General features: G+C 43.3%; 1 protein-coding gene across 8 annotated transcripts in view; it reads left to right on the top strand.

The window, feature by feature from the left end:
- CADPS (calcium dependent secretion activator) overlaps nucleotides 1–22622 on the top strand; it is a 229456-nt gene that overhangs the window by 155474 nt on the left and 51360 nt on the right. For 2 of the 8 annotated variants that reach the window (XM_076346557.1, XM_076346552.1), the window contains exons 14-21: nucleotides 20–121; nucleotides 1053–1116; nucleotides 1883–2006; nucleotides 4392–4460; nucleotides 5329–5346; nucleotides 14985–15091; nucleotides 20807–20963; nucleotides 21962–22103. In XM_076346557.1, the coding sequence (XP_076202672.1) occupies nucleotides 20–121; nucleotides 1053–1116; nucleotides 1883–2006; nucleotides 4392–4460; nucleotides 5329–5346; nucleotides 14985–15091; nucleotides 20807–20963; nucleotides 21962–22103 (783 nt within the window). The remainder of the gene's footprint in view (nucleotides 1–19; nucleotides 122–1052; nucleotides 1117–1882; nucleotides 2007–4391; nucleotides 4461–5328; nucleotides 5347–14984; nucleotides 15092–20806; nucleotides 20964–21961; nucleotides 22104–22622) is intronic. The other 6 variants (XM_076346559.1, XM_076346555.1, XM_076346558.1 and 3 more) reach the window with 3 other exon arrangements.

Here is a 22622-nt window from a genome sequence, read left to right as displayed (position 1 = left end):
GGTGGCATTTCTCCTCCAGGCCTGACGGGATAGGAACTGTGACCGTAGACGAGAAAGAGCGTTTCGAAGAGATCAAGGAGCGGCTTCGTTTGCTTCTGGAGAATCAGATCACGCATTTTAGGTAAAGGCAGAGAGCCCAGGCTGAATGTGAGAGGACTGATTTCCTCCCAGCTCCCTCCTATAAGCAGCAAAGCCAAAAGGCAGGTTTTGAATGCATACAGGAATTTTGCATAAGTAGCACAGACCTACGCAGGGCAGTGAAGTTTGCACTGTAGCATGCTTATAACTGGAGAGTGATTTTTAAATATATAACCTTTAAAGGATATTTCGAACCATCTTGCTCCCATAGGCATGGTAATGCTGTGGATTTTTTCTAAAATTTAACACAACAAAAAAAATCCCTTGTCCTCTTATTTTTCCGTTTCCCTCTGCTCAGTTATTACCCATTTATTTTCCCTTCTCCCTAGTACTGAGACAGCCAGGGCTTTCTGCAGGGATGTCACAGTATAGGAAGGATGGATACTGCCCCCACAAAAAGGAATGAATTGCCCCCTGCACACCAGCCGGGTCCTGGGCGGGTGGTGCACGTTTGCACGCAGACGGGTGATGTGCATTCGCATGCAGAGTCCCTGCGGGAGCCCCTTGGAGCTGCCACTCACCAGGGACAGTGGCTGGTTCAGCCGGTTACCTACAGCCTGGTGCATCACCAGGTCTCTGGCTGGAAGGAAGTGTCCTTTCCAGAGGGGCTTTTTTTTCCCATTTTTACAAGATGATATTTAACTCTCTCCTATGAGATCTAAAAACTCTCCAGGTGACACCCAGATTTAATAAGCTGCTAAAACTATCAGCTTATTACTACCCTTACTCTGTTTTGCTGCCTTAGTGTCCACACCATCAAACCCTTTCATAAAATTACCTTGTAGAAAGACTGCTCATTCCAGGCAGAGAGACTAGATCATTGCTTGGGCTTATTTAGGAAAGCATCTTTATAGCGCTGGAAAGGCTTGTTCATGTGCACCTGGTCTGATGTTAATGTGATGTGGTTTTTCTAGGTACTGCTTTCCATTTGGCCGTCCGGAAGGTGCACTAAAAGCTACTCTATCGCTGCTGGAAAGGGTAAGCTAAGAATCACAGAGAGTAGTTAAAATTACCTGTATTCACGTATTTTTCCATCCAGAAGAGCTTGAGGAACTGTTGTTTCTGCATAGGATGTGTAACTAATCATAGCTAATACTGAAATGTGGGGTATTAGGTGGGGTTGTTATCTCTCCTGCTTCAGCTCGGAGGCCAGCGTGCAGCCTGGCCACTAAAGGCAGCACAGCCTGCGGCTGTGTTGATAGTGGAGGATCTCGCTGGCAAGCAACTACACCACAGACCCTTGTAAGCGATGCCTGGCTGCTGTCCGGTGAAATTCCCATCTCAAGGCAGGCTCATTCCCCTCGGGCATAGGAAACCTGCTCACCATCATCCTCCCCATCCCTATTTCTACCTTCCTGTTGCTCCGACATCCTTCTCACCTCTGCTAACACGCAGTACGGCCAAGCCCAGACCTAAACCCAAGTCAATCAGCAGAGCCCAGGAAGGGCGTAACATTGCCTGGCACTGGGGAAGTTGTGATAGATCTTAACGTCATGCCCTAAAAAAACAGAAGCACAGCTTTCAGGGCATGCCATAGGGTACAGATACAGAAGGGGAATAATACGGCAGGGGTAGGTCCCGCGTCTCAAGCTGGCCAAGGTGACCTTGTAGTGGATCCTGCATATTGTACGCATACCCCAAGAGCCACACAGCACTAGTGTAGGAATGGATGTATGTGCTGGGCTTGGAGAAAAGCAGTTCTGTGTGCCTGATGCCACAACAAATCAGATTTTCTTGTGTCAAGGTTCTGATGAAAGACATAGTTACTCCGGTCCCTCAAGAGGAGGTAAAAACAGTCATCCGTAAATGCTTGGAGCAAGCAGCTCTAGTCAATTATACTCGACTATCAGAGTATGCCAAAATTGAAGGTAAGGCTCTTTCTTTGTGAAATTAAAATTTTGTTATATTTCTAGGTGGCAACTGTGGCTGGGAGCTATTTAAAAGAAGCTCATTTGCTATTTATTCGCTTGTCAATAAAACTGATGTGATTCTGAATCATATTTGTGGTTTTGGCTTCGGAAGCAGTCAAGAATGGAAGCTATGCAAAACGTTTCTTTTTCTGGAAAAGAGAGAGGAAACAGTTAAAAGGAACTGTAGCTTTTTTTTTTTCTGATCGTTAGTGCATTTGGCCAGTGGTGTAGTATTCAGACTCATGTCGTGGTTTTAAAAAACAAATTGAGAAATACTTGGGATGTCATCTTTGTAGCTGAAGGTATAGTGCAGCTAATTGCTTGTGACAGTGGAGTTCAGGAAACAAGTGAAAAATAAGAAGCTGAAAAACTGTTTAATCTATGCTTAATCATTTGTAGCCAATTTAAAATGTCTTTTTTCTGGGAGTGTTTCATTGTCTTTGCAGTTTGCATAGCAGTCATTGATCAGTGATCCCATACTTGCATCAGATTTCTGTCTTGTCACTCTAAATCCGGCATAGCTGATACTGACCTTTTAAGTTACGGGAGAATAATAACCAGTGGCCAGAGACACACGTAGCCATCAAAAAGACATTTTAAAGCTTGCTAGAGGATACATGTTAGCTGAAGCTCTACGATCCAGTCATTCTTTACATGTTGATCAGTTTACGTTGGTACCTTGTTGGCTGCTGTTCCCAACTTGAAACTCCTACCCAACATTATCCGAGTTCCCAATTGCTTAAACCTGTATGTTCCATATGAATGGTATGTTCTGCTCCAGACTTTGGGTTTCTGTCATGTGTGATGTGAAGCTTTCCCACAGCTGAGATTATCGTTGTATGCCTCTAGGACAATATTGAGAGGAGGAAAAAAACCCCCAAACTCCCTCTGATTTGTTTTTAGTTCTTGTTTACATGAAAAATTGGGTTATTATATGACAAATTGTCCAGGTTCTGTACATGACATGTCCTCTCTTTTTCCATTTTTTTTTCTGTCTAACGATGCAAATTGTGTACCAGTGGTAATGAATTCATTGTTATGCATCCAGTGAGAAACACTTAAGAATTGGGCACTAAAAGGATGTTTATCAACTCTTGACTTGGTAATGAGTGACAAAAATAGAGAAGGAACGAAGGTTTCATAAGCACTGTATTATCAGGCAATTTATCGAAGTACTCAACTTCACAGGATATTTTAATTGGTGTATTCTGTAAAATGCAACGTTTAAATATACTTGACGAGGATGGAGAAGGACTGAGAATCAAAAGCAGCTTTTCTGTTGATGGATGCTTCTACCCAGGGCTGGCTCCCTTAGGTTCTCTGTGTAAATATCACTAACTCGTTGGTAAGATTTGCTCTCTTCTTTCAGATAAATCTATGCAAAAACAAACTTTATGATCTGTAAGTAAAAATGCATTCATTTCCAAAGTAGAACAGTTAGTGTGTACTTTTCCTTTTGTGCCTCAATTCTTCTTGGTTGTGTTAATTATCTGCCCTCTTTTTCGCACTGTGACTTAGGTCTGGGAATACTTTGAAGCAACAAACCTTTTTTTTTCCAGCTACCTTATCAGAGAAATAGTTCATTCCACACTACCTGCTCTCTTCTGCTTTTCTCCTCCTTTATCCGTGATTGGCCACAGCCACTTTTTGATACTATCTCTATAAAAGTGGTTGTAGCACCAATTTCCAAGCATGCTGGGATTGTTAATTCGAACAACCCAACATCCGCCAGCTGCATGCATCAGGTTTTCTTTCATGAGCATAGTCCACTACGTGTTCAAATACTTCCTTAGAAGAGCAAATAACAAATTTACCTCGCTGAGATGTGTTCCTGTGCGCCGTACATGGCTTTGAAATCTTGCTTTTTAAAAGCTGACATTTGAATAGCCACACGTTTAAGAGAGTTTTGTCAGAGATGCAAAACCAAATCAGCAGCAGCAGTGCTTGAGGCTATGCTTATGAAGAAATACCTGTGAAAGCCTTAGATACTGAAGGCTGAAATCCTTAGTATCTCGGAGCCTTAAACCAATGGAATTCTATTTCCCTCTATTCATGACGTTTTGATCATTATATTCTTGCAAACAGTTCAGAGCAAACCTCTAGAGTCATGGTCACAGCCTCTCTTGTGACTCATGGGCATGCTGAATGGTTAATCCAGTAGATCTCCAATTTTAACCCTCCTTTTTTTTCTTTTTCTTTTCCTTCCTTTTATCCTGTGTGTATCCCACAATACTCTACGGCTACTTTCCTTTTAACCTAATATAAAGTTTTCCTCTGACCTATAGCCTATAACCTCTTTACCTCTGACCTAAGCCTCTTGCATGCCCAAATCCTCTTTTATAGGGAAAAAGAGAGAAATGTATGAGCATCCTGTCTTCTGCTTGGCCTCTCAAGTGATGGATTTAACCATTCGTGAGTACCTACCACCCTCCTCTCCATGCTGTCCTCACTCTTTCTGTTTTCATTACCTCAAGAAAGTCCAGATCCAAACCAACTCACTCTCCTTGCTTCAAGTCTTTTAGCATTGGCTTGTCTGTTGCTTCTGTCTGTGAAACCCAGTGTGAGAAGTCCAGTCACTTTTTATCAGCCTAAACCAGGTTAGACAATTAACCCATCTGTTTGTGATAAACTCAGATCGTCTGTAAGTTTTTTCAGTTCTTCTTTATGTCCGTGACCTGAATGCATTTTTACTTTGCTTCTGTGTAACCCCAATTTGTAAAGTGCTTGTCACTGGTACACAATCAAAAGGTAGCAGCTACATCGGGGAGAAGTGAGCTAGAGGTCAGATAAAGGACACTTGGAAAAAGCCATCTCTTTGCCTGCGTATAAGATCTTTACCCAATCCTGTGTATAAGATCGTATAAGGCTGTCCTTTCTCTGTACATCAGATCTTACATGTCTCCTGTCTGTTAGCTCTCGAGCGGAAGGATGCACTTTACTTGCTCTCCTCCTCGATTTTTTTACTTTGTCCTTTGCACCGAGCTCTGGAGGGGACATCCCAGCCCCGCTGTCACTCGGAGATCCCCTCTGTGTCCTCAGAGCTCGCCCTCTCTGGTTTTCTATTTGTGCAGTGTTTTCTTTCACCTCCGTGAAAGGAGCTTCTTTTGGTAACCCCATGCTTTGAGGGGGGTGGGGGGCGAGACGGGGCGACTTTTCTTCTTTTCAAATGTCATATATCACGCATAACTGGGGGGCTGTGCGGTCCACTTGCTCATTAATCCTGCATATCTGTTCTTGTTTCTCTCTTTTCTCTCCTTGTTGCTTTCTCTCTTTCATATAGAGAATCAAAAGGACGCAGGTGAACAATTGTATATGCATTATAAATTGCTAGGACTGTTGAGTTATATTTATTTTGTTTTATTTTTTCATAGCTCCTTAAGATATGTACTCCTTCAGGCTGAAAATGGAGATGCATTAATACTTAAGGAGTTAATTTGTGCTGTCTACGTAATCTCCTTTTCCTCCTTCCTTAGAGTAGAGTGTAGATTAGAAATACCTTATAGAAATATAGTATCTTCTTAGGAGACAGTTTTAGAGGAGAATCTAGCCTTTTTTGTAAAGAGAAAGTGTCTTGTTTTCCAAAAGAAATGCAGCTCATTTTGGGTGAAAAAATGTTGGTGATTTGGCCATTAATTTAACACACCTAACAAGCACATTTATAACTAAACTAACGTCCATTTTTGTTTTTCATATCTTCTGTTTTATGCCCTGACGGGAGGACTGGGTTTTTAATTTTTTTTTTTTTTCTATTTTTTTGTTAATGTGTAACAAACAATCCGGTGGGACAGAAGTCGTGTTTGTCTCTCGTTTATAACCTGTGGTGACGTGTAACAAGGCAAAGGCTCAGCTCAAGCGCCCGTCTCTTCAGAAGGGATGGTGGAGCTCTGCAGCCCCTGTTCTCGTTTCTGTTGTATCCCAGAGTCCTAGTTCGAAAGTCCTTGAAACCTGAACTGTTCATTTATTTTTGTGAGTAGATTGTTCTGTTTTGGGGGGGGGGGGGGGGGAGGATCGGGTTGATTTCAGCTCTTGTTTCCAAAGGGAAATTGCTTTTAAAAAGCAGTGCAAGAGGCTGGGCCCGGTTCTGCCCTGGCTTCCCCAGGCCTCCGCAGCTCAAATTTGGCCCAGATCAAGAGCGACTGCATGACGCTAAAATTAATTTTGAATAGCAATAAATATTTAGAAAATGGAGAATAGTTTTTCCCTACAGCTACGAGAGGTGCAAATAAACAAATAGCAAATAGAACAATCCCAGCTATTACTGGTAACTACGGCGGATTAAAGTGAGCGCGGGCTGTTGTGCATTGAGCACAATAAATGCGCTGAGCATCGTGCTTGCTGGCAGCGGCTCGTCACATGCTTACAGTTTAGAAATTCAGAAGGACATTTCTATGGCCCAGCTCGTTTAAAAATAAAGCTGCTTCTTCTCGATGCTTGGAGCGAGTGAAAGGACGCAGAGAGTTGCGACTCTGCTGCTTTGTGCCCACAAATCTCCCGTTGTCTTAAATGAAAAATTTTCGGGCAAGGTCAGCAGGACTCAACTTGAAACCAGTTCCTCAGCTTAAGTGGAGTCAAAAGTGACTGGGTTTTGGCCTGACTTTTTATTTATTTTGCCAGAAGCAAGAATAAAAATAAGATACTGAAAACATCAACTTCTTAAACACACAAATGTCACCCTTTGATATCCTTTCTCCTGAAAAGTGTGTAGTGTCTTGCCTTGCTTTAAAACTACTGATTTGAAAGAGAACATTAAACAGAACACTATGCTAAAACAATTAAAGATTAACTACTTGCTTTAGTTATTAATCAGACAAAACTACTAACACTCAGATTAATAAGTGCAACCTTTTAATAAGTGTTCGTCTGCTTATTTATATAAGTAGGGAATCCATCGTTCCTTTAGAAAAGAATAACTTCTCCATCCCTTAAGCACAGGATCTGTGAAATGTGCTGCACTGTGTTGGAGTGCCACGGCACGGAGGGATCCCAGGAACACAAGTGACACTTTGCACTGCTGGAGTTGGGTACAGGCAGCTTTAGAGATGGTGCCAGCCAAGGTGATAGTTGTCAGTTTGACAGCTGATTATGTTTAATATAAGACTTCTTTTTTAGTTTTCAGACCGAGTATTTCTCATATTGTGATTTGGTTTTGGTCTCTGTAAAGAGAGGCTTCTTGTGGTACTGCTGAGTTGATGCATGGAGATGAGAAGTGAAGGAGACGTGGGAATGGAGGCACCTCTCGCCTCGCTGCTTGGTGCCAGGGCAGCAGAGCAATGGGGCACGGACTGCAAGCAGAAAGTAACTGGAGAGCAGATGGACCTGCTGAAGTCCTATTGCTGTGTCACCAAGGGAAATCAGCTACTCTTGGGCTATCCAAAAATGCCAGGTTTTTGCTTGTCCCACAGCCTCCCCAGCCCCTGTCCAGGGAAGCAGGGCTCCAGAGGTGCAGCATCTCACCACGCTGCATCGCTGGCGTGCACCATCCTCCCCAGATCTGTCCCTCCCGGCCAGGCTGGCAGGGAAGCCTGACTTCCCTCAAAAACACACCCGGTAGCGGTGCCGGGGTGGGTGCAAAGCTGAAACCCCGTCAGTGCAGGGGGTCAGTGCTGCCCACAGAGCAGCGAGTGGTAGCCACGGTGCCCGTGCAGAGGCAGATATCTCTCAGGTGCCTGTGTCAGGCTGGGGATGTGGGTGCACCCGTAGGAGAGGGACCGAGCACGGCGGCTTCGGCTGCGTCAGCGTCAGCTGGCACCGGCCGTGGAGCATCTTGCATGTAGCGCTCGCCCCAGCAAGCGTGGAAAGTGTCCTCAGCCAAGGAAGCGGGTGCAGAAGAGGTCGGTTTTTGACTAGAGCGATACAACAGGTTGTGAAGAAGCAGTGGCATTTTTCAAGGCATTCGTACTGGCCCTTGTCACAGTCCCCATGCTCACTTTACGTCACTCGCCTTCCCTATTTCTGGATCTCAGCCTGGGAAGCTCTGTGCACATATCCGTAACTCTTAGCAAGTGCACTGAAGCACTAGGGGCTGAGCTGCCTGTTAATTAACCTGGTCTGAGACAAGGAGAGGTCCTGTGTGATTTGTCGGCCCAGCCGCTGCTAGGCAATCACTCCCAGCATTTGTGATAAACCACAAAGCTTAAAAAAAAAAAAAAAAAAAATTACATTCCCCAAATAAATATGGATGCAAAATGTATGAAAACATCAGTCTCTGTATGCGGGAGTGGAGACTGAAGTCGTTAATAAATCATGCACTTTAACTCAGGCATGACTACAACCTGTATTTGTGTGCTGCTGAACTGCTGCTTTATTTGTTTCATTCCTTGAAATGGCATTCAGTTGTGTTTAACGAAGAATCGTTACGCAGCTTTCGAGATTTCCTCTTGCCCTTTCAAAGGCAGTGTTTAAAACAGTATCAAAGTTATTACAAGAGCTTCAGAAATCACAAAGATCTGCGTTGTGCCATTATCTTTCTACAAGCCTCTTACCAACTGCAGAGCAACTTGCTGCCTGAGGCATGAGATATAATTCAGATATGCAAAAATTCCTCACTAGGCTGAATAGTCAACAGAAAGTCAGGAGGTCGCTTCTCTTTTCAGTATGTTGAGTTTTGAGAGCTGAATTAGAGTCTCTTTCGGAGTTGAAAAAAAAAACATTTCTATGATTTTTTTTTACTTTTAAGATAATACATCTTATTTTGAAAGAAAAAACTATATCATCACTGAAGTCCCTTTCAGATACATGCAAATTCATTTCACGAATATAATAAAAGGCTGCTTTGCCTCGTCCTCAGGCTAAGTCCATTATTCTTTATAGTTATCTTGAGAACAGCAGCTCTTTTTTATTGTTTTCATGATTGGCTTGCAAATGAACGCACACATAACACTTACATACCAAAGCCTTTGGCATGGGTCATATATTTTTAATTATTACAAGGAAACCATTGAGTCAGTGGCTGTGCTTTTAAAAAATATGAAAAGTCAACAATACTCTTCTCTTATTGCAAATGTAATTGTCACTGTTGCTGATGTGTTAGTAGCCCACCTAGCAGAAGTCATGATGCTGAGTTAGAAATATGTAGTTTGAAAATCTTCCAGTCCGTAAAGAGTCACACACACTAAATTGTATACAATATACTTACCCAAAGTAGCACAGATTTTTTAATATACCTGTTAGACTCATTGTAGGCTGAAGCTTATTGCAAGCACAACCCCAGAATTTGCCAAGTAATTTGAGTTTCTGCAAGTATTCTATTTGCAAGTATCATGCAAAAGCATAAAAACCTTTGGCAGAAGTTTGTCCGGGCAAGCACTTTGTCAGGTTGTTAGTAAGGAAGAAGCTGCTCCTGCCTCTGATTTCAGTGATAGAGGTGTTTAAATCTTACCCATTTGACACACCTGAGCAACAAATAACAAGAGCATTTCTGATGCTAAACTGGCTGTGGCGAGGGATTAGAAAGAAAAAGGACCGGGAAGAAAGAAAAGCCAAAGTGAAACAAAACCTGCCACATACGCTGCAGCTGATCGCTGGCAAGTGCCGTAAAACCCATCCAGCATTATGCATCTCCCTCGCTCTGAGCAGGAGCCGAGACACCCCGTGAAAGGGACCTCACGTATCATCTCCGAGACCTGGACCCAGAGAAGCACGTGAACTCCCGCGCCTCACAGGGCGTTGCAGTCACGGCCCCATTTGTATTTAAATTTACGGATTATATTAATCACTTTTCTTAGCCAGACCTTAATCTTTTAAATTTTCTTGCAATAAGAAGGCAACAAAGAGAAGTGTGGGTCGGGGCTCATGAGGTGTTCAGTGCCCCGAGAAAGGGAGAGAGCTGCTCTTCTCCTCTCCTTCAGCTCCAGGTGGTTTTGCAGCCATCGTGCAAGAGCCCTGGATTTGAGTCTGAAAAATTTAAATGAACGAGCCCTGGGTTTGGGTCTGAAAAATTTAAATGAACAAAAGAGCTGAATATTTGTGCAGATTGGGCCAGATGAGAATTACATCAAGAATTTGTTGCTTAACTTGCTGTAATCCCTTGTGGAAGCTTGTTTTCAAGAGCCGGTGGCGGCAGGGAGATGCCAGGAGCAGGGGTAAGGCGCTGGGGGGGGATCTCTCGCAGGCCTCCCAGAGAAGTGAAAGCCACCCCGGGGCACTGTGCTGGCAACTGCACAGCAGGAGCCTCCTCCAAGCTGTTTTGTACACGCTGCACTAGCGATTTGTGAAGTCCCGGTGCTGCTGCATCTCTTGCCTCTTCCTCCTCTTCCTTCTCTGGTAATGACTTTTCTTTAGGGCAGAAAACATTTGCACAAGTCAGGCCCATTCGACGCTATGGGGTCTGGATGTCCGTGAAGTCTGAAATCTGTTTTTCAGTGCGTAGCTGTTGGTGATGCAGGGGCTGGACTCACATTTAAGGGTGCTTGAGGGTCGCAGTGCCGAGAGGTGCAGTGGGATGCAATTCTGGGATGCGATTTTCCCCTGGCTTCGACGCTCTTAGGAGGATCTCTCTCTCTGACTCTCCCAACTTGGGAGCCCGACAGACTCCCCTGGGTGGCAAGGGGTTCCCACCACGCAGTTGCCAGATGCGGGTGGGAAGAGATGTGCGGTCCCCTCTCCCCACGGTCCCTTCCCACACGGGGACCTTGGCACAAACTGCTCTCCATAGTGCTGGGCAGTAACATATTCATCCTACATCTACATATTGAGCTCGGGAGCCATCAGTGAGTAGCCAAATTGAATTCTTGCTTATGTTTTAAATTAGAGTGAAAGTCATTAGGCCAATGCCCAAAAAGCAGTTATTTTTGTCACTTGAGGCTGAGAGGTTTGTTTCTGGGGACAAAGCCACCCTTGGAAAACACTGAACAAGGATCAGGATGACTCCAGAGATGAGCGAATAGATTTGCTTTTCCTGTTATCAGAAAACAACAAAAAAAAAGCCAGAAACCAGTAGCGTGAATCTGAGAGTCTGAATTAAATCATTACACAGCTTAAAAGACTAAAAATATGTGTGTGTGTGCGCGCGTGCCTGTGCGCATTGTATGTGTGTTTATGTACATATGTATATCTATCTCTGTGTATGCAGAGGGGAACCAACCTAAGTCATACTCTCTAACTAATGCTTTACTCGAGTATTCTTTATTATACTTTGATAAGTGTTATAATTCTGTGAGAATTAAAAGCAATCAGAAATCTACTTTGCACAAGCCAACCCTTTTTTTTTTTCCCCACTGGAAAATGCAAGCAAAATGGCAAGGACTTTTGGCAATAGAATGTCCAGATAAATATGCCAGATTCCTTGCAAATGGCATTATTAAAAATAGTCACAATGCTGCTAAAAACTGTTATTATATGGAATAGAAACTATTGTGTTAATATATTCACAGTATATAATTTATTCTCTGAGTGTATGTAAAAGGAAAGGCTATTTTCTTTGAATTTTTCCTATGCTGATATTGTAAACTATATGACAGATGGGTCAAGTCCTGATTGCAGTATTCTAACATTTGGAATAGCAAGTAACATATTTGATAGAGCTGGCAAGTTTTTATATATGATTCAACCCAGAATATAAAAGCCACTAGAATTCCAAGTTGAAAATAATTAAATGAGCTGGAAACGATCAGGAACCACACATTTTTAAGTGACAGATTTTTTTACATGTTTAAATTGCACAAGAATATTTTATAGCTCCCTTTAACCAACAGTGACGTTTAATTCTAAAATGTGTAATTGATATTTGCAAAGCAATTAATTCCTGTGGCTCATTATTCTATTGCTAAATGTACCTAAGCACTGGGGTGCTGGCTTAAAGTCATCCTTTTTAGTTCACCTTTTCTGAATTCCAGAGTTTTAACTGAATTACCCTGTTTCAGTTTCCTCACGTGGCTGCATGAAGTGCAGTTTCATACTTGTATTGAATTTTTAACTTTCTGATTGCACAGTACCGTAGGATGTTCAAATCTGCTGACTTCTAGAATATGTGTTGTCAGATGGTGTCATTACCGTGTGATACTTCAAGTACCGATAAGCAAAAACCCAGCAGCTTATTCCATTTGTATTTGATCATTTCTGCTTATGTTCCTTTCGAAGTTTCCATCTTTTTGTCACTGTTTATTAAGTCATTTGTCTCTTTACTTTTGGCGTCTCTCTCCGTCATGCACAAGCAGCCCGTCCGTCCAAGCCTAAGCCACCGGCTGGGCCACCACCACCTCCTCAAACGCAGACTAACATGATAAATCATATGCTCAAAGGCATGGCCAAACAGCCGCCAAGTACTGTAATAGTCTTCCTTCCTTTTATTTAGTGGTTTTCTAGTCTAGCAGTTGCTTGTGTAGTAGTAGAAAGCTAGTTCTCATGTGCAGCTTTATACAAAATACCTAGCGCGATGTGGTAGGTTTTAGAGATTTAGAGGTAGCATTTATTTCAAAATGTCCACATTTTTTTGTCTAGCAATGTCTGACATATGCAACATTTTCAAATATCAACGTCAGCACAAAATAACATTGTTGTTGCATAACATTTTGCATGAAAACTATAAATATGTATGAGCTTTACATGATGTTGGATGAAATGTTTGATAAGTATATCGTATACGTTTCATGTAACTGTCAGTGCTCCAGCTATCTTAGCAGAATATTCTGATGTATAGTAACTTAACCAGGGAAATATTTAAAATAAGAAGGAAAAAAATTAAGATTGACATCTGCTGGCTGCCAAAGTTGTATAAGCATCAATATTTTCTTTAAAGACAGCATCTCTGAGCAGTTGTTCTTATTAACACTTTTGTCTTTTAGTTGTATCTGAGAGCAGATCAGTGTTGCAAATGAGAATGGGCCTGATGCTGCTCTGATCAATGGAAAAGCTTCCCCTTGGCTTCGGAGGTACAGAAACAACCAGAGCTTACTAAGGGACGTGTCTTTGGACTCCTTTTGCACAAAAGGAAGAGGTTTCTCCTTCTTGTAGTCAATGAGGCACTGGATTGAATAGGAGAGAGAATGAGGAGTTAACCAGCAGTTCTCCAATTTCAGTATTTGCCCAATAAATTATGTTAAGGAGAAGCAGATATTTTTTTGTTTCCAGTGGTACAAGAAATGAAAGGGAAGCTGGAGAAGAAACCCCCAAGGCCCCTCTCTGTGGCATAAATCAGCAAAAACATAGAGATCATTTGCATGGTGCTTTACCATGTTGCATCTCTCGGCCGACCTGAGCACCCGCAATGCCATATTTCAGCTGACCGGGTTGCTGAGCTCCTCTGAAGACCAGCCGTGTACCCCTCGCTCGGCCGCTCAAATGTGGCTGTTCTGAAAAATGTGGCTTTCCTTTTCATGGGAAATTTGTTACCTGTGAACAGGTATTCAGGGAAAACCAGGAGTGGGCAAGATTTTGAGGTGGAGGATTAAGTCCTCCACTTAAGTGCACTGAGCCTTCAGCAAGGCAGGGATTTCTCCCCGGGTGACCCAGGAGAGCAGAGCGGTGCCACCTGCGTGCAACCACAAGCTTCTGTCCCATCAGTAAGGAAGACCTGAACGCGAGCAAAAAACAAGTGTGTGCAGAAGGCTGGAGCGAGATGCCCAGTGAGCACCTTGCATGTCGGCACGACCCAAGCTGCTGCCTTAGCTGGGCTCCTTTGGAAATCCCAGGGGGGTTACTAGTAACGGCCCTTCAGTGCACGCACAGCTAGTATTTTGCTGGGTTGGGCACATACGGTCTGTTGTACACTGCTAATTGCAGTAGATTGATTTGGCTATTTGGTTTTGGTTTTTTGGTACTTCTCCCCTTTATGAAATCTCCAGCTTTAACATCATGGAGAGGCCAAAATATACATCGGTGCAGAGGTATAAATTGGCTGGTGTAGCTACCAAAGTGCGATGCCGTTCTTTGCCGTAGCTGCACTAGAGAGCCAGGATTGGCACCCAGGGTGACACGTCTCTAGTTAACGTGGTGACGTGCTGCAGCATGGGTGGATTCCGGGGCAGCAGGTCTCCCGCTCTGCTCCTCCTCAGGGCGAGCATGGCAGGGAGACTTTGAACACCTCAGGGACGTGAGCCGCGGTGTCAGATCATAGAAACCCCCTCGGGTGCACTCGGCCAGCTCTGTCGTTCAGTGGAAATTAGTTTATTTTTCTCTATATTATTTCTAGTTAAATACTCTAAATGTTCCAGATTGTTACCACCTCGGATGTTTAATATGTTATTAATAATATAAATTACCTAGAATAATATAATTTAATTATTTTTAAAAGTCTTCAGAAAACGCTGCAAAATAGCTCAATATAGCTAAACACCAAGCTCCAGGATTTAAACTCTTTGGTTTGTTTGCGGGGTTTTTGCTGTAAAGTTGCATCTCTTTTCCCATATAAATCTTACCTACGAACGCCCGGTGGATTTACCACTTTCCACTCCCTCCAGCATGCGTAACTCCTTGACACTTGTGGAGTTAAATCCTGGAGCAAGGCAGACATGCAATTTTCGCTTTCAGTAGCAGGTGACATTTAAATTGCTCGAGTCTGACAATTTATTAAAAGTACAGACAGATTTGTTTGAATTGATCTTCTTAAAAGAATTTTAAAATAATATAGACATGATTTCTATAATAGCGTCATCTACATTGAAGGATACATATTGTTCGTATATTAGTGGCCAGATGCTGTCTTTAGGGAATGTGATGTTCTTATTTGAGCTAATAAAGTGCCGCCATCTCACCATAAAGCAAAACAACTCTGACAGTATTGTGAAATTTGGAGCTGGAGCACTGTATTTTCATAGTATAATAACGAATGTGGCTTTCTGGTTTGCTCAGTACTAATTATATAAGCATTTAACATATGCATGAAAAGATCTTTAAAGCTGTAGAATATTATGGGATTTTTTTTTTAAATCTCTAAAATAACTTACTGTACGTCTAGCTTTTCATCCTGCCTCCCTTTTAACTCGAGTTCTTGTACTACAGAAAATGTAGGCCGGTTAGTCACACCGGCTAAAAAGTTAGAAGATACAATACGTCTGGCAGAATTGGTAATTGAAGTCCTACAGCAAAACGAAGAACACCATGCGGAGGTGAGCAGCGGCACCCTGCGAGGTCGTGTCCCCCAGGTCTTCAGCAGGCTCCGGTGGCTTCCTAGGAGCTTTGTACATTTGTGTGATGTCTTCCCAACTGGTGCTGGGTTATCTTCTTTAAAAGCCAAAAGTATTCTTAAGTAATGGTGCTCGAGTGCGATGAAGGCAAAGTACAGTTCAGGGAGATTGCTTTTGCAGAGGGGAGGGAGGGCTGAAGAAGGAATTAATTAAGTTCTGCTCTCCTCTACGTCAGTCTGCAGCCTTTCGTACAGCGCCAGCAGGAGCCGAATCTGGCCAAATATATTCGCCACCGACTACATAGAAGAGCAAGCCTGTCCACTTTTCAGAAAGGTCATCTTTCCAAATAATGTCATGTGTTTGTGTCTCCAGACAACGTTAGCGGGGTCCCTGCAGCAGTTTACCGCTCCTGCTGTTCAGAGCTGTAGCAAGGAAAACCACCACAAAACAAAACAATTCTTTTTTTGTCCCTTTCTGAGCGTTCAAATTGTTTCCAGGGGTTTCCCTGGGCCCCTGCGGTACATGATTAACTCACCTGGTTTCCTGTTGGCCTCTTCTGCCTTGGCTTATTGGGAATACCTCAATTATTAGTCACGGAGGTTAGGATGAATTATTCTCTGTTACTCATTATTTGGGTTATCTAAGGCCTAATACAACTACTCTTAACTCTTCAAAGCACTTTAACGGATAGATTCATGTTTTAAAACCACTGAAACCATGTCATAGTCAGATATAGACCAGAAAATCATGAGGCTTGATCCTGGAAACACTTGACCCCACAGGCAGCTGACATTGCTGGCTGTAGTCCCGCTCTCAGCACATCGGGACATTTCTGCCTGAGCAAGTGACGTTGCGTACCCGTGTAAGTATTTGCAGGATTGAGCCCTGAGTTCTCTATAAAATCTGGTGCTCTTGGATACATATTGAAAAGTTAATCGTTTTAAAATTCAGAGTGAACAGTTATTGTTTATGACTGTAGGTAATGTAACACTCATTCACTATTTTCTCTTTTCCTTCCCATTGATATATATATACTCACTATATTTTGCATTAAGAGCATTTGATAAATAATTTCACAATCACCTAAAAATCATTCCAGTGTATATTAAATTTGCAGTATAATTTAACTTATTGATAATACACAACAATCCACAACACCCAACTAATGCCTGATTGCATATTTAAATTTCCTCCCTGTTTTTCTACTGTTCATTCAATCTTGGATGATCCTGGCAGGGGAAAGAGGTATGTGACTAAACCGAATGAAACGAGTCACTCCTGTCATATTTCGTGCATGCCCTCTCAGTGCCATGTCTCCTACTGGGATTTTACCCGGGTTGCCCTCGCTTCCGTAACTTTGACCGAGGAATGTAACAGCAACTTCGAGTCGGCTGCTTGCGGAGCTGGTAGCCTGACACAGGAGGGTAAATGTGGCATAGTAGTCCGGTCCATGCATGTAGCAATGGGTATATTTTACGAGCGCTGCAGTTACATCCCAACACAACCCTACCTGCCTGGACTCTCTCCTCAGCCTGTTGTTACCTCTGTCGTTTCGCATTCACCCGACCTCTAGTACACTGTAGTGGAGACGGACTAAGTACTACACGAGTGCCTAGAATGGTAGTGGTCTTCCTCTGGTTTTGTCTGTATGTGCCTTGTACTGGATATACAGTATTTATATGTAGAGAGAGAATATACGGGGTGAGGAGTGAAATAAACTTCATTTTTACAAAAGCGAGGGGGTGCTCGAGAGCGCTGCGCTAGCGCATGAGCTGTGATAACCTGTCCAAGGATGACAAGTGCTTTATTCCACTCATCACCAGCACAGGCTGGATGTACAACCAGCTGGGAAGGAGCTGTTTTTAAAATGCAGGTCATTTTGAAAATAGTAGACTTCTGAAGGAAGCAGTTACAGGGACGGTCGCGTTCAGCCAGCCACACTGCCGAGATCCTCACCAGGAGGAAGACTCAAAACTGTTCTCCGGCATCTTTTGTGTCGCAAGGTTTTGATTAGAGACAGAAGGTTAATGCCAACACAGATAGGAGCCATCCCGGTCCCTTGTTCTGAATGGTGACCTGGAAGGGTGAAATTCATCTCTCTCCAGAAGCCCGGCACACTGTCGGTACGTTATTGAATCCCTGTCCTGAGGGTGGCTGTGGCATTTCAGCAGTGTACAGGCAGTTGGCCAGCTCTCTGCACACTTTGAATTGCACCCAAAGGAAGAGAGAGAAGAGGCTGGGTGGTTTATCACTGATTTTTATTATGCATTGTAGCCACATTATGCTCTCACTGTGCAATGAGAATTGCTGAGGTACTGCACTTTTTTTTTTTTCAAATTATTCCAGGTGAGGGTTTTTTGACATGTTGTCCATTCACCTGGAGAAGGTTCAACCTGCGAGGTGCGACGCTTTGGTCTACTTTGGATGTTCAGCAGAAAATTAAATTGCACCACTTACTGAAGAAATGCCTTAATTTACTGAAAACCAACAGTTTTTGCAATTAAAACATGCCCCTTTTTTCCCCACATGGACATCCAGGCAGACTCGCTAATGAGAACCCAGGAAATAATACTCAGAGCATGGAAAATATTCAAAAAACATTACAACAGAAGTACCGTGTCTAGTCTAGTCAGCTGGGTTTGTCCTACCTGTAAGAGAGAAGCAAACCAGCGCAGGCAGAAATGCAGCAGGAACCGTGTGCCTTCGTCTGTATTCTGTGAGAGCGGGAGGTCTCTGTCATTGTGTCATCTCTTCCCATCAGATGTCTCCCAGCTCCCTTTCCCTTCCTCTGGATGACTGATGACAAATGCCAGAGACGATGCCATTCACCTATTTTTAAACTTGTTTTCTCTCTCTATGTATATGTATGTGTATATGTATATATGTATTTTAACTCCTTGAGGTCATACATATATACATGTGTATCCATGTGTAAAATATACAATAATAGGTGTGTTTGGCTAGAAAGCACACTTTTTTTCCCCTTTACATTGTGTTTTAAGCAAAGCAGGTAAGTAGATGGTAAATAAATGAAATGTTACCATCTTGAAGGAGATTTTTCAAAGTATGGTGTTACCGCTCCCACTGCAGGAAGGTCCTGCTCACCGAGACTAGGGAGGAGGAGGTTGAGGATCCTGACATAAGTTAGAGACTTATGGAGCTGAAATTTGACTTTTCCAGCAAAAGGGAAACTGTGACTGGTTTGGGCATATTTTTTTTCCACAAATGATCACATGCTTTTCTTCATAATTTCTCTTAAAAATAGCATTTTTTTTTCCTTTTTCATGGAAGCAGGTTTTTATTACAGGACTCTGAAGTGTTGATGTTGGGATTTGCTGCAGAAGATATTCTTTGGCCTCTCCTCTTTTCCTTCCCCCCCAAATGCCGATTGCCGTTGCTCCTTCGTAGCGATTGCTCTTTGCCCGCAGACCTGTGGGCAGTATCCGATGGGGACACAGCGTGGCAGGCTCTTGGCAGGCAGAGGCACAGCCAGAGAAACCGCGTCAGTGCAAGGACAGCCCTGGCAGCCTTGAAAACCACAGATGAGTGCTGCTAATTTTAAGAGGACCCTCCGCAGACCCGTTGCTCAGCATCCACTCGTTTGCCACCTGCGCTTTGGGGAGAAGGTTTGAGCAGGCGTTGGGAGCAGACCTGAGTCTTGATGGTTTTGGTTCCTGTGTGGTTTTGCAGTGGTGCGACACGGCCCGAGGCAGCGCTCCCAGGTGTCCGGCCACACGCTCAGTTGGACACCAGCGCCAGACGTGGGTGGAAGAGCTGAAGAGCTTTACCACGTGTGCTCAGCCCTCGCTCAGCCCTCCGGACTCCCTCGCTTTCAGCTTTTCCAGAGTAACAACTCTGGAAATGCCCAGGGCCACTATCACCGCTGCCCCTGAGCTTTCCAAGCACCCCAGGGCAGGTGTTGCTGCAGCAGTGCCCGACAACTTCCTCCACGTGCGTGGGGCTGGGGGCAGTTTGCAGGTGAAGGAGCCCGGTGTAGCCGCCTTCTCCCCATGCCATGACCAAAGGGACACCGTAACCTGCTGGTGTTGCTGCTCCGGGCATGGCATTTGCCCAGCCGGCCCCCGGGCGCACCGAAGCCGTGCCTTCACAGCACAGCCCACCTCATCCACATCTTCACCCCCACGACAGGATGGGCCCAATACTAAGATTAATTTGGGGGTTATTCGGTTATTTAGGTTATTTAACATCTTGGATGTGCTCTGGGCACATAACGCCCAGTGCCATGTCCAACCTATCCACGTCTTCACAGCAGTTTTATATCAACTCGCAGAATAATAGCAGGGCAATGTCAGTCTGCTTTATATTTTGAGGGAATGAAGGAGTGGAAATAGTGCCAAAGACCCCCTGCCGATATCACTGGCAGCTGAGAATTCAGGCCAAAATAGGAAGCGTTAAAGGGGTCCATGGCAGCAACATGGTTTTGCGGCACTGCTCCCTCTCCATGGCTGAGTGAACCAGCAGCTGGAGTTGTGCTCTGCACATCAGTGCAGTTCTTCATCAGTGAATCAAAACTGAACCCTGAGAAAGTGCAAGTCCATTCTGCTTATTCAGGTCTGCTAAAATCTGCAAAAAATACCCCTCCCTGACTGGCAATTCCTCTTCGAACTGATTCATCTATTCCCAGTCTTTCCCGTTTCATCTCCAGTCTTGTGCCTATGCTAGAGGTTTCTTTTTCTTGCAAAGTGCCGGAAAGCTGTTTCTTAGATCCTTTAAGTCCCTGAGTAATTTCCTATCTCTTCAGAATGACAGCACATGGTCCTAACGACAGCACTTCTCATATTGCATGTTCCCAGCCAGAAGTGATTACTAAACACGCATGCATGCGTTTGCAGCATTCACATCTGAGCCATGTATGATGTGAATGTCACGTCAGAGAGCCCGTACAGTGAATTTTAAGGACCCATGTGCATGAGAATGAGTTACTTCACTGATATTTTTTGATTTTCAAGTTTAGATATATTTTTTTCCTGCCTCTGTGAAAATATAGGCTTGCCGTAGATTTTTTTTTTTTTTTAATCTTGGCATGTTGATAATAGAGCTTTGTAATCGGTTTCCTAATCAGTAGCATTATGAAGGTGGTAGTGTGTTTCTATGGGTGTGTATAGCTAACCATGTAAAATGAACAGTGCTGTAATAACTTTTACTGGTGATGCTTGAAATATCTCTAAAGGAGAGTGTGAGTGATTTAGGACAGATTTTAATGTCTTAGGCTTCTAGTTTTTCAAGACAAATAGAAGTAGTGAATCCAAATAAAATTTAAACTGTTGAAAAACACAGGAGAAAACCCACAAGCACAGTGAAGAAACTCCCAAATTTTTGTACTTTAGAATAAGAATTAGTTGATTTTTCTGATAATTAGCATAATTAAAGATGAATGAAGTCATTTATTGTAAATTGAACAGACAAAACAGTCTCTGCCACATTACAGCTGCGTGCCTTTACAGTGGAGCTCTGAATAGATCCTCTACAGGAAACCTTTGTATTAAAATAGCGGTGCCTAATTCCTGTGATTAGCACTGTCTGTCCAGGCTAGCACTTTAAAGCACTGTTCTCTTTACAATAAAGGTAGTTTCCATGGGATGCATACTTTTTTTGAGATATGTGGCCTAACATCTTTCCCTGTGCTTTATTAGAACTAATCTACTTCTTTATTATCTTTTTCTACCAACTCTGAAGGCCTTTGCTTGGTGGTCAGACTTAATGGTTGAGCACGCGGAGACCTTCCTGTCACTCTTTGCAGTGGATATGGATGCTGCGTTAGAGGTGCAACCCCCAGACACCTGGGACAGCTTTCCGCTCTTTCAGCTTCTAAACGATTCCCTCCGTAGTGACTGTATGTATTGTATTTTGATCATTTCTTTTTCAGTGGGCGGCTCAGGTTACTGATAATATTTTCAGCCTCTCCGTGCTGCACAGAGAACTGAGATGGGTAGAGATTTACTGTACATACTCCTTTAGCATCAGCTTGATTTTGTTCCATTTCCACTAGAAAAAAAGCACACAGACACCCCTTAAATCAAATGCCTCAGTCGAAGGTGAGAAGTTGAACTTTTATTTTGCTTCATCTTCTCAAGTCTCTTGGTAATGGCTGCCTGATAAGCAGGGAATTAGGTACTCTATCTCACTGTCATTAAATGTGTGTATCGTTTTATATGTGTGTACTGCATTTATTTAACATGGAGTAAAACAGTCCCTGCTTTAAAAGATTTTATTGAAGGGAGGAAAATATTAAAGTGAATGGAAGCAGGAATAGTTCAGAAGAATAGTGCTTTGTGAAATAAGGCTCTTCTCCAAAGCACGTGGGCCCATGCCTTCAAAACCCGTGAGGATTTGGCACTATCCCCAGCGGTCTTGCCGCTCCTCGGGGAGCTGGTGACAGAATTGGCATTGCCTTCAGTTAGGTCCCAGACCAGGGCCCCAGTTAGCTTTCTGCGACCACATAAAAAAGCCAGGGACTCATCCTCAGAGAGCAATTTCCAGCATCATGGTAGTGAGTAACCAAAGAAGAAATGATTCTCCTACCTGCAAAAGCCATAATGTTTGCCGTGCTGTATTTCTTACATCCATTTTATTCACAGGAAGTAATAATGTATTTGTAAGTTTGACATTAATGGAAAAGAAGATTCATTGTCTGTTTATTTGTTTGGAGTAAGAAGCCATTCTTGCTGTCTTTGTCGTGAACATTGGTACCTGATGCCAGCTTCTGTTATGTTCTTGAAGTTTCTTCCTGTTCACTGACAAATTCATTGTGTAATGAGTGCCACGCTGTGGTTTGTTACAGAGGTTTTAGTAACAGTAGTGTCTTACTATACTTTTATTTATCTATTCTAGATAATTTGTGCAATGGAAAATTCCACAAACACCTCCAAGACCTGTTTGCTCCACTTGTTGTTAGATATGTCGATCTGATGGAGTCCTCAATTGCACAGTCAATTCACAGGGGCTTTGAGCGGGAGTCATGGGAGCCAGTAAAGTAAGGAAACCTCCTTTGATACAATCGGAATTTGGGTGCAAATGGATGGAGATTCATACAGAGATGAATTAGCAAACATTAGGCTGGACATGCAGAAAGTGCTTTAGATTTTCTAGCTTAATGCTAAAAATAGAAGGCCTGATCTCTTCAGGGTTTTCAAGTTAATGAGGGAAATGGTATTTACTTTTTGAAATGCATTGCTGCCTCAGTTTGAACCGTGTGCCTTTGGACATGGAAGCATGAAAATGTGAAAACCTTCTTAGCTGGCATGGCTTTTTGGATCCCGTTCTAAAAGGCCTTTTCCAATGCTGCTTTTGAACTCAAATAGCTCCTTTTCAGAACAAAAAAACCTTGCTTCACTGTGTTCAGTCCAGCCCTATAACCTGTGTGAGTCATTGCTGTACTTATTCTTCCCAATACTCATTTTTTCCACCCACCCCGTGAAGGGATAGTGCAGCGTTGTGCTTCTCGCGTCAGCCCCGCGGCTGATGGCTGCACGTGTCCCTGTGTCCCAGGGCA

This window comes from Aptenodytes patagonicus, chromosome 8 (genome assembly GCF_965638725.1).
Source record: "Aptenodytes patagonicus chromosome 8, bAptPat1.pri.cur, whole genome shotgun sequence".
Classification (NCBI taxonomy): domain Eukaryota; kingdom Metazoa; phylum Chordata; class Aves; order Sphenisciformes; family Spheniscidae; genus Aptenodytes; species Aptenodytes patagonicus.
The sequence above is the reverse complement of the archived record's forward strand: the minus strand, read 5'-3'. Positions and strand labels throughout refer to the sequence as shown.